Source organism: Clinocottus analis, unplaced genomic scaffold (genome assembly GCF_023055335.1).
Source record: "Clinocottus analis isolate CAN_PGR_092001 unplaced genomic scaffold, fCliAna1.0.p SCAF_7, whole genome shotgun sequence".
NCBI lineage: Eukaryota > Metazoa > Chordata > Actinopteri > Perciformes > Cottidae > Clinocottus > Clinocottus analis.
The window spans coordinates 8,094,879-8,108,577 of NW_027176229.1; the positions used below are offsets into that span (position 1 = coordinate 8,094,879).

General features: G+C 41.3%; 1 protein-coding gene across 4 annotated transcripts in view; it reads right to left on the minus strand.

Annotated features, from left to right (window-relative positions):
- Positions 1-178: 178 nt before the first annotated feature.
- The window catches only part of add2 (adducin 2 (beta)), an 18,555-nt gene continuing 5,034 nt past the window's right edge, over positions 179-13,699 (minus strand). For 3 of the 4 annotated variants that reach the window (XM_068604828.1, XM_068604827.1, XM_068604825.1), the window contains 14 exons: positions 13,379-13,574; positions 12,776-12,917; positions 11,963-12,114; positions 10,629-10,709; positions 10,139-10,288; positions 9,756-9,899; positions 9,371-9,469; positions 8,542-8,718; positions 6,060-6,308; positions 4,811-4,927; positions 4,614-4,700; positions 4,389-4,515; positions 2,990-3,061; positions 179-1,581 (listed from right to left, as the gene is read on the minus strand). In XM_068604828.1, coding sequence (XP_068460929.1) covers positions 1,325-1,581; positions 2,990-3,061; positions 4,389-4,515; positions 4,614-4,700; positions 4,811-4,927; positions 6,060-6,308; positions 8,542-8,718; positions 9,371-9,469; positions 9,756-9,899; positions 10,139-10,288; positions 10,629-10,709; positions 11,963-12,114; positions 12,776-12,917; positions 13,379-13,525 — 2,001 coding nt within the window. In that variant the 5' untranslated portion in view covers positions 13,526-13,574 and the 3' untranslated portion in view covers positions 179-1,324. The remainder of the gene's footprint in view (positions 1,582-2,989; positions 3,062-4,388; positions 4,516-4,613; positions 4,701-4,810; positions 4,928-6,059; positions 6,309-8,541; positions 8,719-9,370; positions 9,470-9,755; positions 9,900-10,138; positions 10,289-10,628; positions 10,710-11,962; positions 12,115-12,775; positions 12,918-13,378; positions 13,575-13,699) is intronic. The other variant, XM_068604829.1, reaches the window with a different exon arrangement.

A 13,699-nucleotide genomic window follows, 5' to 3' on the forward strand; every position in this document is an offset into this window, starting at 1 on the left:
GTAGTAGTATAGTGTTATCATCAATATATCATAGTTCTTAGACTGAAAATTAAACATCTGTAAATACAGAAACAAATATGTTATTTAAATACATATTGTATACTACGTGTTAACATGAATACGGTAGTAACAGAACCCCAACTTCAAAAGAGAAAAGATAGACAAACTAGATGTCCAGTTGGTTTTAAATCAAACTTGATCTTTAATGACTGATACATGGAAACCTTGCAACACTCACTTATACATTATAATATAAAATAAATTAAAACCATGAGCAAACATCACACATCAGCATTTTGATAACAGCTACTTGTTAAAACAGAAAGAAATTACAACTGTTAAGAGGTATTTTGCACACATACATTTAAAACAAAATGAGAAAATCGGAATGTTTAGTACCATTAGTATCTTCTCTTACTGGGTTTCACACTGCATTGGCAAGCAACAAATTGTTTTGGGTAATAGAGGCATTATTAGCGACTTGTGTTTTGTTGCGAGCCAACATATTTTCCCTGCTTTCTTTTTCCTTGTCCTTCCCTGCTGTAGTAACGTCAATAGGCTGATAGTTGTACACAGAACCAGCATTCAGAAGAGCACAATAAGTAGTATCAGTATATTTCTACACGTACTGCACCTGTGCTCACATAGCAAACCTGCAACATCTATCTAATAATTAGAACCAAATCATGACTAGAAGGTGCCTATGATGATGAACAAATGCAACATATTAGAATGTCAATATACAAATGTCAAGTGCTTATATGTGGATAAGGGGTGCATAATTCAAGGGGACTTCAATTTCCACCGTCTTGGACAATTGTGGCTAAAATAAAATAAAAAGGTATAAAACAAAATTCTGAGTGGCAAGTGCACAAGATAATCTCATGTTAGAATGCCTATACAGTGAAGTTAAGTAATGGTTTGATAGCACAGCAGGTGAAAATAAGATGCAAGTAATACAAGTGTGTGTGTGTGTGTGTGTGTGTGTGTGTGTGTGTGTGTGTGTGTGTGTGTGTGTGTACACGTGCGTGAGAGACAAGAAGCGTCAAAATGTTGGTTTGTATCTGACCTGGATCAAATAGTTTGTGAAAAAAATTGTCAGTGTTTTCGAAGACGAACCATCACTTAGATCAAGTCAGTGAGTACCAGTGTTACAGTAAAATATTTGTAAGTCAATTTAGTACACCTTTAGTGTCTGTGAACGACATCTTAACTGAGTGTGTTTGAATACATCTGATGTGGATAAATCATCCGTTATACTCCGTTATACACTAAGAAATGTTTCACAGTAGTATTTCACCAAGGTCAGGTGCTTCTAAACGCCTCAAGTCTCCGCTTTCTCTTTCTGCTTCTTGCTCTTTTTCAGGAACGACGGCGGCTTGAACTTCTTTTTCTTCTTGGTTGGGGACTTGCAGGGCGAGCCCTCTGGGGTGCCGCCCTGTGGTTTCGGAGTGGGTGCGGCAGGTGGGGCGGAGGTGTCGTTGGTTGAAAGAGCCTTCATCCCTTTCTCCAGTTCCTCTGTGGTCTGCTTCTCCTCTTCACCTCCGTTCTGTATGGCTGGAGAGTCGGTCTTTGCCTCTTCTGGAAAAAAAAGAAGAAGAAGAAGCAAAATGTTGAATATTCAGCAACCAGACAGAGAGCCTTACGTTTGGGCAGAGCTGCAAACTACATGCTTAGACATGTCACTGCAGATGAACATGCTTGCCCAATGAGAAGTGAATTGTCGTTCTCCGTACTTACTAGTGAGACAAGACCAAAGCACCAGAAGTGTGCCCTATGAATGAGTGTGGAGCAACACAGAAAAGGACAGACAGACACAGAGGGAGAGAGTACAACTGAAACAGTACGCAGAGACATATGGGCTGAAATGTGGCAAATGTATAAATCAAACAAAAACAGCTAAGACAAAAGACTTGAAATTATAATTCTAACAGAAATAATGTCTGCATGTGCATTTACTTTTATCCGCTTCCAAGGCATTGCTGTCTCACCGTTAGAGCTACTGTTATTATATTATTAGACTATTACCAGAGACACTATTATTCATGCTACACGTTTCCTGCTATGTCTGTCATGGAAAACATGAATTAAAACACTGGTTACACCTTGAGGTATCTAACATGTATCGGAGACGGCTGTGGTTTAGGTCCAATAATCAGAAGATCTGCAGTTTGATCTTCGCTCCAACAGTCCACAAGTAAAAATGTCCTTGGGTAAGTTACTGAACTCCAAATTGCTCTCGAATACTGTGCCATTGGTGTGTGTGCAAGAAGCATTTCATGGTTTCTTCAGACCCCAAAGCCTCAATTGCAAAATGTCAGGGGGGAGGGAGTCTATAGAACCACAGCAATTATTTGTCTCTTGTAATTGTAACTAAAATGTTTTTTATGAGTGTATTAATGCCAATTAGTTATTATTCCAGCTGCTAAATATTTATCCACAAATATGAATAGCAGATGTGAGAGATGAACGTAAATGATAGAGCCAGAGACGAAACCGGTTGAAGCGAGCCTGTCCCCCGTTCAGTGTGTGGACCTAAATGTGGGTATGTGATGAATATTAAAACTACCTTTCAATTGGGCTTTTTATCTACAGTTTGAGTTTTAAGCTCTTTTTCTAACTGTGCGGTTTTTGTGTGGTTGAAGTTGTAGACGACAATTAAATAAAAAAGCAAATTCAGATTCAAAAGTTAAGTGAATTTAGTTTGATTCTTGTTACCACACATCGATATGTTATCTTTATCCTTCTGACAGTGTGGATCAGCTCACTCTAGTGCCTATATCTTTATAAAATGAAAACATAATAATCGACATGAAGCATACGAGGCAGATCCTTGAACTGCATATAGTGAGGCGTAGCGAGTATTTGATGCAAAAGAGGAAAGAAGTAGCTTCGGATGAGTCCTTTTGAGACTTGAAGCAGGCTGCTGATCAGATACGCAGCGTGCAAAGCAAGCAGGGCAGACAGTCAGCGCTCTGCCAAGCCTCACCTGAGAGAGGAGGGGGAACCTCTGTAGGGGAGGTAGCGGGGGGAGACTCCTTGTCATTTGCCACCTCCTCCTCTACTTGCACAAACACACAACAAGACACACAGTGAGGGACAGGGAGGGTTTAGTAGTGCAGCAAGTTAGTGTCGGGAACACAGTTTACATGGCAGTCACACATGAAATAAAGTTTGCCTCAGGGTACTTTGTTTAGTATCTGCACATTTTCAAACATTTTGACATGCAGCAGAAATTCAGCAGAAAACCTGCTGCACGTTTAACAATTCCAGACGGTGAAAGACGACACAAGTAGAGCTAACAATAGAAGAAGTGAGAGCCATTAGAAACCGAAAGTCTATATGGATACTTAATATGTTACACAGCACGTGTAAGGTGAGAAGGTTAGAAGAAAATGTGCAATGCATAAGCGAAGATGAGGGGTAGTATGTCGTCTGCATGACTTCAGTAAAATAAATTAAATCAGTTGGTTAAATTAGACTTGTTTAAATGTGATACTGCGCTCTAATCATTTGTATGTAGATATTTTCCCCCAACAGTTCCTAATTCAGAATGCTTACGTATATGATAATCACAGGGGTGGGTATTACTCCTGTGTGTGTGCGCGCGTGAGTGTGTGCCGGTGTGCATGCTCGTGTGTGTGTGTGTGTGTGTGTGTGTGTGTGTGTGGGTGTCTCTCTCTCTCTTCACGGCTGAATACAGATGAGGGCAATCAGAGGATTGTGACTAGATAGTTTACATCAAAACAGACAACTTCCTAACTAGCCAGCTATCACGTGAAGCACCAGCCTTTGCCGTTAGCTTACCAAAACCAACTTTCTTCACCAAACTTGGATCAGATTTATTGAAATGACAACCCTGAGCTCTAACGTCTTCTCACCCAACTGCCCTTCTTGAGGCCGAATGGGTGAAAATCCTACCAAAATGTGTTGGAAGGCCTCGTCAGGCTTACAAAATGTTTTAATTGAAATGAAAAAGAGCAGTATAAATTATTGTCAGAGATTATGAAGCCTTATTTTGAGAAAAAGAAACCCTAAACAAATTCTACTTTGGAATCTGATTTAGCAACTATTTTAGACCCAAAATCCCCATATTATCAAGTATGCGGACCCTGATGAGACATTGCTGTGAATTAATTTCTTGGAATTTCCCTTCTCCCGCGTCAATGCCCTTAATGCACCAGCGTACAAACAGGTGTAATGTTTGTCAACATACCTGGCCATATAAAGCATGATGGAAATAATGTTTCATAGCTTCTAAATAGCTTTAGACAAATCCAGCTCTACACCTAAGAATAAAGAGACATCTACTTTACACAATGATTATTATATCACTGTAACTGTATGGTTAACAATCTAAATAGTTGCTTTGGTTGAGTGATTCATACCATTGGTCCCTCCATCCTGTTTCTTCTGCACCTCCTTGCGGTACTCCTCCAGCTCCTGGTCTGTCAGCTGGTTGAAGGGGTTGGGAGGTTCTGGCTCTGGTGGGACGTTAGGTGGACTGTCTGGAGACTAAGAGACAAGCAGAGACAAAATCAGGACTTTTAATGCTGCATATGAAGAGAAGGACTGAGAGAGGGACAAAGGCAGAAGTTAGACAATCAGTTTACCGGAGGGCCATCCACTGTTATAACACTTGCGAGGACTTGAGACTGTGGTCCCGCTGTCTTCATGTCCTGGCGATTCAGCTGTCGGATCTGAGGAATATATATATTTTTTTAATAATACTTCCGATTCATGTGACACTAAGCTGACGGCAAAATATAGGATATGAGGGACACAGAAAAGGTCGAAAGCAAGACGTCACCTTGTTTCTGGTCTCGATCACCTCTCGAGGGTTGGTGAAAAGAGGCACGAACTGGTTTTGGTTCTCTATCTTGATGGCTGTGCTCCCGGCTTGTGTCACCTCTTCTGCTTTCAACCACTAAAGAAACGGCAGCCAACATCATAACATTATCACACGTATTCCTCGTATCCCGGATCTGTTTCTACAGAACTTTTCTCTTAAAATATCTTAAAAAGTATATAACAATCTTTGTTGACGTAATCATTTTCTTTCTCCCCGGTATTTTTTTTAGTTGTAGTATTTCTTGTTTAGAAATTGTACGTAAAAAAAAGATTTATGTCTTGTTTGTAAATTATTCGCTTATACTGCTGTCTTGAATGTCAATGTTAGGTGGGTAACTTTTACAAGCCACCTGTGCATTTTATTACATTACAAATAATGAACCCAAAATACCAAACTTCTCAAGATAGATTAGCAGTTTATGTTTAAATATGTCCAAAAAGTTGAAGATTCCACACCGCATGTGTCCCTTTCTTTCTTAAAAACATACTTTAGCCCCTTCAAAATTATGTTTTTAATCAAGCAGCTTTGATAACGTGGATGTTTGTCCACCAGAGGGAAGTCTCTGCACTGCAGCAGTCATCACAGGGCAGTGGGCTTTCCTCTGCAATGCAGAGAAGAGAGAGAGGCCTGAGGAGGAGCGGAAACAGAAAGGGAGAGCCAAGCTCCTCCCACTGATGCAAGACAACCCACCTCATATTGTTTTGGGCTCTAAACAACTCATCACTGCGGCTCTGCTTTATCGTTTCTCCGAGGGTCATAGAGACGGTGAAAGAAACTAATTCTTGACAGTGAACATCTACATCCATGTGAATCAGAGCTGGATGCAGAAATATATCCACCTCACATATGAGCTATTGAGTTTTAAACCATCAGGTAGATGGTGACTTAACTACTCTTTATTTGTCTGAAATGCTCCAGCTTCAAGGCTTTTCTTTCTTCCCCCCTCACTGCTCACTATACTCTCACTCTTTGTTCGGATCCCTCGGCTCTCCGTATCTTTTTATGTCACTACAGACAGGCTGCCGCCCTCACTGAGCAGCAACACTTACACAACGGCCACAACAGTCTGCACAATATTGTGGGTGTTGCAATTAACAGGTATTGCAGATAATGCATGTGTGTAGACTACAGCTCGGACCATTTACGATTCCTGGACTTCTTCTAGGGCGTAATTGGTTCAATAAATAAAAAGTAAGCGGAGCCTCACAGTGGTTCGCTGGTGCCCCGGGCTGGCTTGCTCCTGGTTGACTTTTTGGTAGGTGTTGGGGGTGTTGAGCCATCGAGTCCTCTCCTGCTGCTGGCGCTGAGCAAAAGGGTGCTGCCTTATTGCCGGATGGACTCCATCCTCATCAAACTGGTGGAAAGCCGTGGCAGTTGCGGGCACCTCCACCTCCCGCCGTGTCCGCGTCCGTTCCAGCAGCACAGGGAAACGGTAGGCGTAGCCTGTACGGTAGCCCTAAAAAACAACAGAAGAGGGACTCACTGATTTATTTGACACAGTAGTGCAGAAAGCAGGAGCTTTCCCAATGGTCTGCTGTGGCAAACCATTGCTCCACCATGTCATGTTAACCTGCAATCAATCAGGGAAGAACAACCCTGACTTCCAATATTTCAGTCCTGAGTCCTGACTGAGAGCCTCAGTGGTCTCTACCCGCTGTGTCATTGCATATACTGTGTGTATATATATCTGTATATATATTTATATATAGAGCAAAGAAGCCCTAAGAGAGGGCCTGTTGGTCTAATCTTCTAATCAAATCTTTATGTATCTCGGGAGAAATTATTTGAATCCTCATTAAACTCGTTTGGGGTCTTTAAGTCTGTCCCTTCACTTTCTTTGATGTACTTATTTCGTCTAATCCATCTAAAAAAATAAAAGGGCAGCTAATTTAAAACTTAGATCTTAAAGTGTAAGTTTAAAGTTAATACTGGGTGACATTTTAAATGGAAGTATCAAGTTCTGGTGCGACAGAATTAAATTTAGAGTAGAAACTAATTGTGTTTAATCTTTTAGAATTTCAAGGAAGTTTTTAAATTTGGTGCAACATGGAGACATGATTTATGTCTGGTTGAAGATAAATCCTCAACTCAGGACTCGGTGCAACTCAGGACTCGGTTCAACTCAGCCTTAATCAGATTTAGAGGAGCTTGAAAGTGGATTTTCTTTCTTCAGACAGAGCCAGACGAGCTGTTTCCCTGTTTCCAGGCTTTATGCTAAGCTACTGACTGCTGGCTGGTTTTCTATTCAATGGACAGTTTAAAGTGTCTTTAACTGGTGTCTGGGATTGAGTAAAAGTCCACAGAGTTACATTTAGTAAGAAAGTCTCACCATGTTTAGCTTCCAATTCCTCAGATGCCTCTGTGAGTTTTAGTTGCTGTTAAATTATTGCTGATGCAAGCTGAACATTTCCTGCCACTTCTTTCCATCAATATAGTTTTCAAATCAGCAAACCACAGGAAGTCTTCTATGTTTTTTTTGTGTGTAGTCGCTACAGGAAAGTGTTCGTCACAGCTCCTATTTGCTGCAGTCACATGATAATTGAAAGATGGTAGCGATGGAAAAGAGTCCCATTAGCAGTCCTATTTTTCAATTCAAGTTAATCTTTAAAAGGGTGAATTAGAAAGTTGCTAATGTACTGCTACAACATGTGTATTCCCTCGTATGGGTCAAGTTTAGGGATGAACCGATCAGATATTGGTATTGGGTCCATATACTGACGAATCGGGGATTGGTGACAATCCATTGAATTCATGTTTTCTGTCTGGATACACGTACTGTCATGGGCCAGCAGCATGCCGGTAGGCTGTATATATATATATATATATATATATATATATATATATATATATATATATATATATATATTCTTTTTTTACTGAGTTCTTGTTTATATATATATATATATATATATATATATATATATATATATATATATATATATATATATATATATATATATATATATATATGCATTTGTTACATTTAGTTTTACAAATTTAGGAATGTTTAAGTCAAGCCTGATGTTCCCTCACACATAAAATAATGATCCCAGTCACTTCCCCACAACACTGAGGTAAACAACTTATTATTTTAATGTTGGTATCGGATCGGTTGCCTGTATTATTGAGTAAAAGCTGTGTTTTTTTTCTTAAAACAAGCATTTGGTATTTTCTATAGAAAATTTGCAATAACAAAAACACAATCTTGCTGGGATTTGTCGTTTCAGAACCACGGACAGTACTGTTGTGTTTATGGGCCGGGGGAGCAGCTGCGGCTCTGAAACAGAGTGGAGGAGATCCACAGACAGACAGATTACAGTTCCTTTGTTCCACTTTGTTTAGTTTGCTTTTCATGGTTGTAAAGAGAGCAATTGAGAGAAACAAAGAGACCTGCAAGCAGCAAACATTCGTGTCCATGCAGCTCTTCTTGCAAATTTTGACAGAATACAAAAAATTAAAATAATCTCTCTTGGTGCTGTGTTCATATGTGAGGACTTTGATTAATAACTGTATTTCATTACATTTTGAAACAGTTATATTTGTTAAAAAATGGCCCCCCTTTTCTTCCTGGTGCCTGGCCTGGGTGTTGTGTAAAGTTTGGAGGAGTGGCCCTTTGACAAAATCTAAATCGGCAATGCTCAAACATGGCTGTACACAAGTTGTTTCTGTTTAGTATAACAGCTGCCTACCAAGTTATCCAGGGTTCTCATGAGGGCCTCAAACTCGTGCTCCCCGATGCGGCTCTTGTGCAAGGGTCCAAAGGTGGAGCCAGCCCAGCCCACGGTGCCGGCTACGTTGGGTTTATGGGTGGTCCGGTCCAGCAGAATCAGGTTATGTTCACCGCCGGCACAGCACAATGCTGACACCTGCAAAAAATACATTGATGTAGAACAAGCTGCAGGTTGTCTTAGGCCATTTTTATTATTATTGAGGAACACACATTTTTTTTAACCTCCATCATCCAACATTTGAAGGATCAATGTCACATATCTGCTTCCTACCAGCCACTGTTGGTCCTGGAGGATTACTGCAGGGTGTCTTTGGCACGCGACCCTTATACTGCACTGCAGAACTGCTGGCTCAATTACAATGAAACTGTACCAAGAGAAGGGCAACTGTCCAGGAGTAAAACTGATGCAGCTACATTATGCCGGCTCACTCTCCCACTCTCACACACCCACATGCATGCAGTGGCAGCACTTTGTCTCCAGGGCATCAGCTGTTAACCAGTAGAGAGAGAGTGTGTGTGTGTGTGTGTGTGTGTGTGTGTGTGTGTGTGTGTGTGTGTGTGTGTGTGTGTGTGTGTGTGTGCGTGTGTGTGTGTGTGTTTTACCCGTTTTGTGGACAGTGATATTTTTGGGTCTTGCCCTTTTTGGGGGGACAAAATGGGTACAGTTGCACATCCCCCTAACATAAATCATTTAGTTTTAGGGTGAAGATTTAGGTTAAAGGTTAGGTTTAGGTTAAGGGTTATGATTAGGGATGGAAACATGACGTGTGTGTGTGAGAGAGAACTACCTGGATCTGGCATGCGGCCTGGATGTGGTAGATGGAGTAGAAAGCCTCCTCCACAGACTCCCCCAGAGCCACGATGCCGTGATTCCTCAGCACCAGAACCTACACATCATGACATCAACATTTACACAGCAATGAAAACCGCCCTCATTATTTCTATTTCAAAACGGCTCTACGTTATTGAGAAATGTCCCTGTGGAATGAGAAAGCACACTAAGACCTACTCCCTAAGTGTAGCCTCTAAGCAGCAACAATAGCTTCAGTAATTAATCCAGGATAAGAACACATCACCTTCTGTCTTTTGTCCGTTCACTCATTCAGAAAGCTAATTGTGAGATGCACAACCGATAATAATACACACGTGCCTTTTCCCTGGTGGTGGACTCACCTTACAGGTCGGCCCCAGGCTCTTCTGCAGCTCCACTCTGTCCTCCTCATCCTCCATGACCCCGTTGTAGTCAAAATAAGACACATCACCGACTAGCAGAGCTTCATGGGACAGTGGCAAGAGGCCGCACTTCATTGCTGAAACCTGTACACGGTTGGCTGTCAGTTAGGTCATATCAAGGTCATATAACAGGCAAATACTCAGTGTATACTTTAAGAGCAAATCTATGCTGGACAATGATAAAATATTATGTTAAGATGATGCTGTAAATGCTGATACCTGACTCTAAAAGTATCTTAAGAGTATGTAGTGTTGATACTTGTATCAATGTGTCGCAGGATGTGACCAGCGGAAGTGTAGCCGTGTCTCCCCGGCTGACTCACCGCAGCTGTGGCCGGCGTGTGGAGGTGAAGCAGACAGCGGATATCTGGCCGGGCCGAGTAGATGGCGGAGTGCAGGCTGAACTTCTCAGTGTCCACGCCCAGGTTGGTGCTACCCCTCTCCACCATCTCACCCAGGATATTCACCTTTACCTGGACACCACATGAAAGCAGTTTTAAAACCAATGTGCATAAAAGCAGCTTTTGGCTGCGTGCACTTTTTCATCAACAGTCATGTCAACATACCCTCAGTGGCCACGTTATTAGGTACACATGTTCGATTTACTGTTCAGTTCTAACGTTTACATTGTAGATGCCTATAATGTTGAGATGGTGTTGTAATAAACTGCATTAGGTGTTTTTAATATTCGACCCCCAACACCACCTTTATGACCTTAATTGTATCGCATGAGCCTGTACAGGTGTACCTAACAAAGTGGTCACTGAGAGTGTAAGCGTGACCTTCTTCATGGCTGTGGTTAGTCTTACTCACCAGACTGGATCCAGTCACCTCGGTGTAGGCCAGGCCGTCTGGAAGCACCAAGAAGTGTTCCTGTTCTTTACTGACACGCAGCTGTCAGGGAGGAAGAGAAACATGAGTGAAGATAGACGGAGGATGCAAGTGAAGCTCCTCGAAGATAATATGTTGTTGTGTGAAAACGCCGGTCTCTGAAATGTTCGCTGTGTTTAAATTCAAATGTCTTCAAATATATAGAAACAGAAACATTGAGTTGATTATGTTGATTTTGTGAATAAATAAATGAACAGCTTTTCTCATGTTTGCAACTTTACCCCCTAAATGATCATTTATAGATCAAATACTCACCCTGCGTTACCTTGAATTCTTGAAGAAAACTTTGTTTATCTGACATGACTCTACGGGGAACCAAGAATCAAAAAATAGAGAAAAGTCGTGAAGAATTGAAGTAAATGGAAGCCACGTTTAACAGCAGCCAAACATTTGGATACAATTTGTGCCGTATAATCCAAGTGCCGTTTCTCCAGTCGTATACTCAATATTTCCCAAACGTGCATCTTTGTTAACACCTCACTATTTTAAACAATTCGGACTTGTTTAAACAAGTGGCGCCTGCATGAAGCTGTTTATGCTGAAGTGTTTTAAATAGTAAGGGTTTAACGAAGATGCATGCGTCTAGGAAAAAGGGAACATACCACTGGATGAATGAGACTTGGATTATACTGCCAGAGTTTATAAACGGATGTTTCGATATTTTTTTCCTGTTAAACGCAGCTTCCATTTACTTCAATTATTCTTTCTCACTTCTGTATATTTGTTGATTCTTCGTTCACTGTGGAGGCAAGAAAAATAAGTTTTAATAATAATAAGTTTTAAGAATTCAATGAAACACGGGTGAGCATTTTATATACAAATGTGTGGTTCAACTAAATCAACAAATTTCTGAATGTCCAACCCATCTCTTCTCTTATCTATTGCACTAACGGCCTGATCAACTCAGTTATTTCCACGTATTAGCTAGCCTTCTACAGATTACTGTAGTGGTCGAACATGGTCATCCTTCAATTAGTCTTGTAAGTAAGAATGTGTTATGCCTCACAACAAAAGGAAAAAAACAACAATTTGTGCATATTAATACCCATACTATTAAACTAATTAGTATGCCAGACAAAGATTGTTTATGTCGCATAACATAGTATGTCAAATGCAGTCTGGTCGCATTTTGCAGTATGCAAGCCAGCATGCTGTTTTTGTTATTCTCATACACAATACTTTGTGCACCAGATATATGAGCCCGAGATTCAACAGTCTAAGTCATGAACGTAATGTGAAAAGGTGGTGGAACTAACAGTGAGACGGGTGCGGCTGATCTGGGCCCAGCCATACAGGTCAAACAGGCGATGGACACTAGCCAGCTTGCAGCGCATCAGCCTCTCCCCCTTCACCAGGCTGCCCGGCTCCCAGCTCTGCAGGTCATTGATGGGTGTGACCATCATCATGTCTGTGGAGGAAAGGCAGAGCACCACACAGAGAGAGAGCACAGTGGAGATGAGGGTCTGCAGACACAAGGAATCTCACATTGACACATTTCAACTAGGAAGATGGCATTGATAGGGCAACTTCAACTTTTAACCAATATTATTAGAAGATGGACTTTAGTGACCTCATATGATGCCCTGCATCAGAGGTCTAATCAGTCAGAATAATGACATGTTCATGACACTTAACTCCAACGAAACATTTACACAAATACATTGTGGTTTTCTCTGTTAAATATTGTCAGTTAATCACTTGTCGTTTACACTCTCCCAATACTTTTACAGCATATTTTTCTCATGAATCATAATTTGCAAATGTATTTTGCATTGTTTCTGTATACAACGCAATGGTTGTATTCCTAACCATGATATAATCTTCAGGGGCGCTGCGAGAGAAGACATTTTAGATTCATAAGTTAAGTGCATCAATGTCAATTCTGCTTCAAAATGAAGTTTTATGTTAAACAAAAAAAAATTAATTGGTTTGAACTTAGTCATTCACACTGCAGGCCCTCTGCCACCAGTCCCATGATACCCACGATAAATAACTAACACCCGGCCTATAAATGGCTTTGTTAACGTATATGCAGTATATTAGGGATTTGTTTCGTGTTCAGCACGTACTAGAAGGAGACACGGGCAGGGCGGCTGGGGAGCCATGTGAGGCCATAAAGTCAGCCAGCTGTCTCAAGGCCCATAGGTTGGATGAGCTGCCACCCTTCTTCATCTGTTCCTGGATCAGCACATCCAGCTCCTCCCTGAATGACTACACACACAGAAACACAGATATGAATACATGTGCACAGAACACACATATTCTTTCAGTTGCATAATAATACCAAATGTGTAGGAGTTAAACATTTCTGTTTTTGGCAACTACTCAATTGTCTAATTTTCCTCCAAAAAAACTTTGTAATATGCTGTAGACACATACAAATTCAAAAAGGGCTACACACTCCTACACTACAGGGCGAGGGCGAGAAAACATATTTAATGAGTCAGCTTCTCTCCATCCATCCTTTCACTTCATGGTCACCTCCTCCTCTTCAGCGTCATGCAGCCTCCCACACATATGTAGAAGCAGCTGCAGCCCAAGCTGTCAAGTCGCATTTGAGAACTAATTTATTGTAATGTGAGGAGATAAACACATTTAGAGAAGTGGAGACAGAGAAGGAAAAAGACTGAGACGTCAAAGCATTCACACACTGACCACACTGGCCATCTCACCGGACTTTGAAGGAGGCTGGAGATGTGTTTCTTATGCTGGGGTCCGGAGCCGGGTGTAGATTGCTGAGGAGACTGGAGGTCCTCAGGGACCCCATCACTGGGGCTGCGCTGCACCGGGGTGCCTTTAGGGGTGGGGGACTTGCTCATCTTCTACGTATCGCAGTGGGTGTCTTACAGCCAGGAGTGGGTGGAATAACTGGAAAGAAAGGGTGCCAATATTTATTTATTAATCATTATATTATTGAACTTTTTTGTCAACTGTTGTACCAGGGGTTCTGTGTCTTGCACAAAGACACTTAGAAAGTCTGGAGATCAACATCG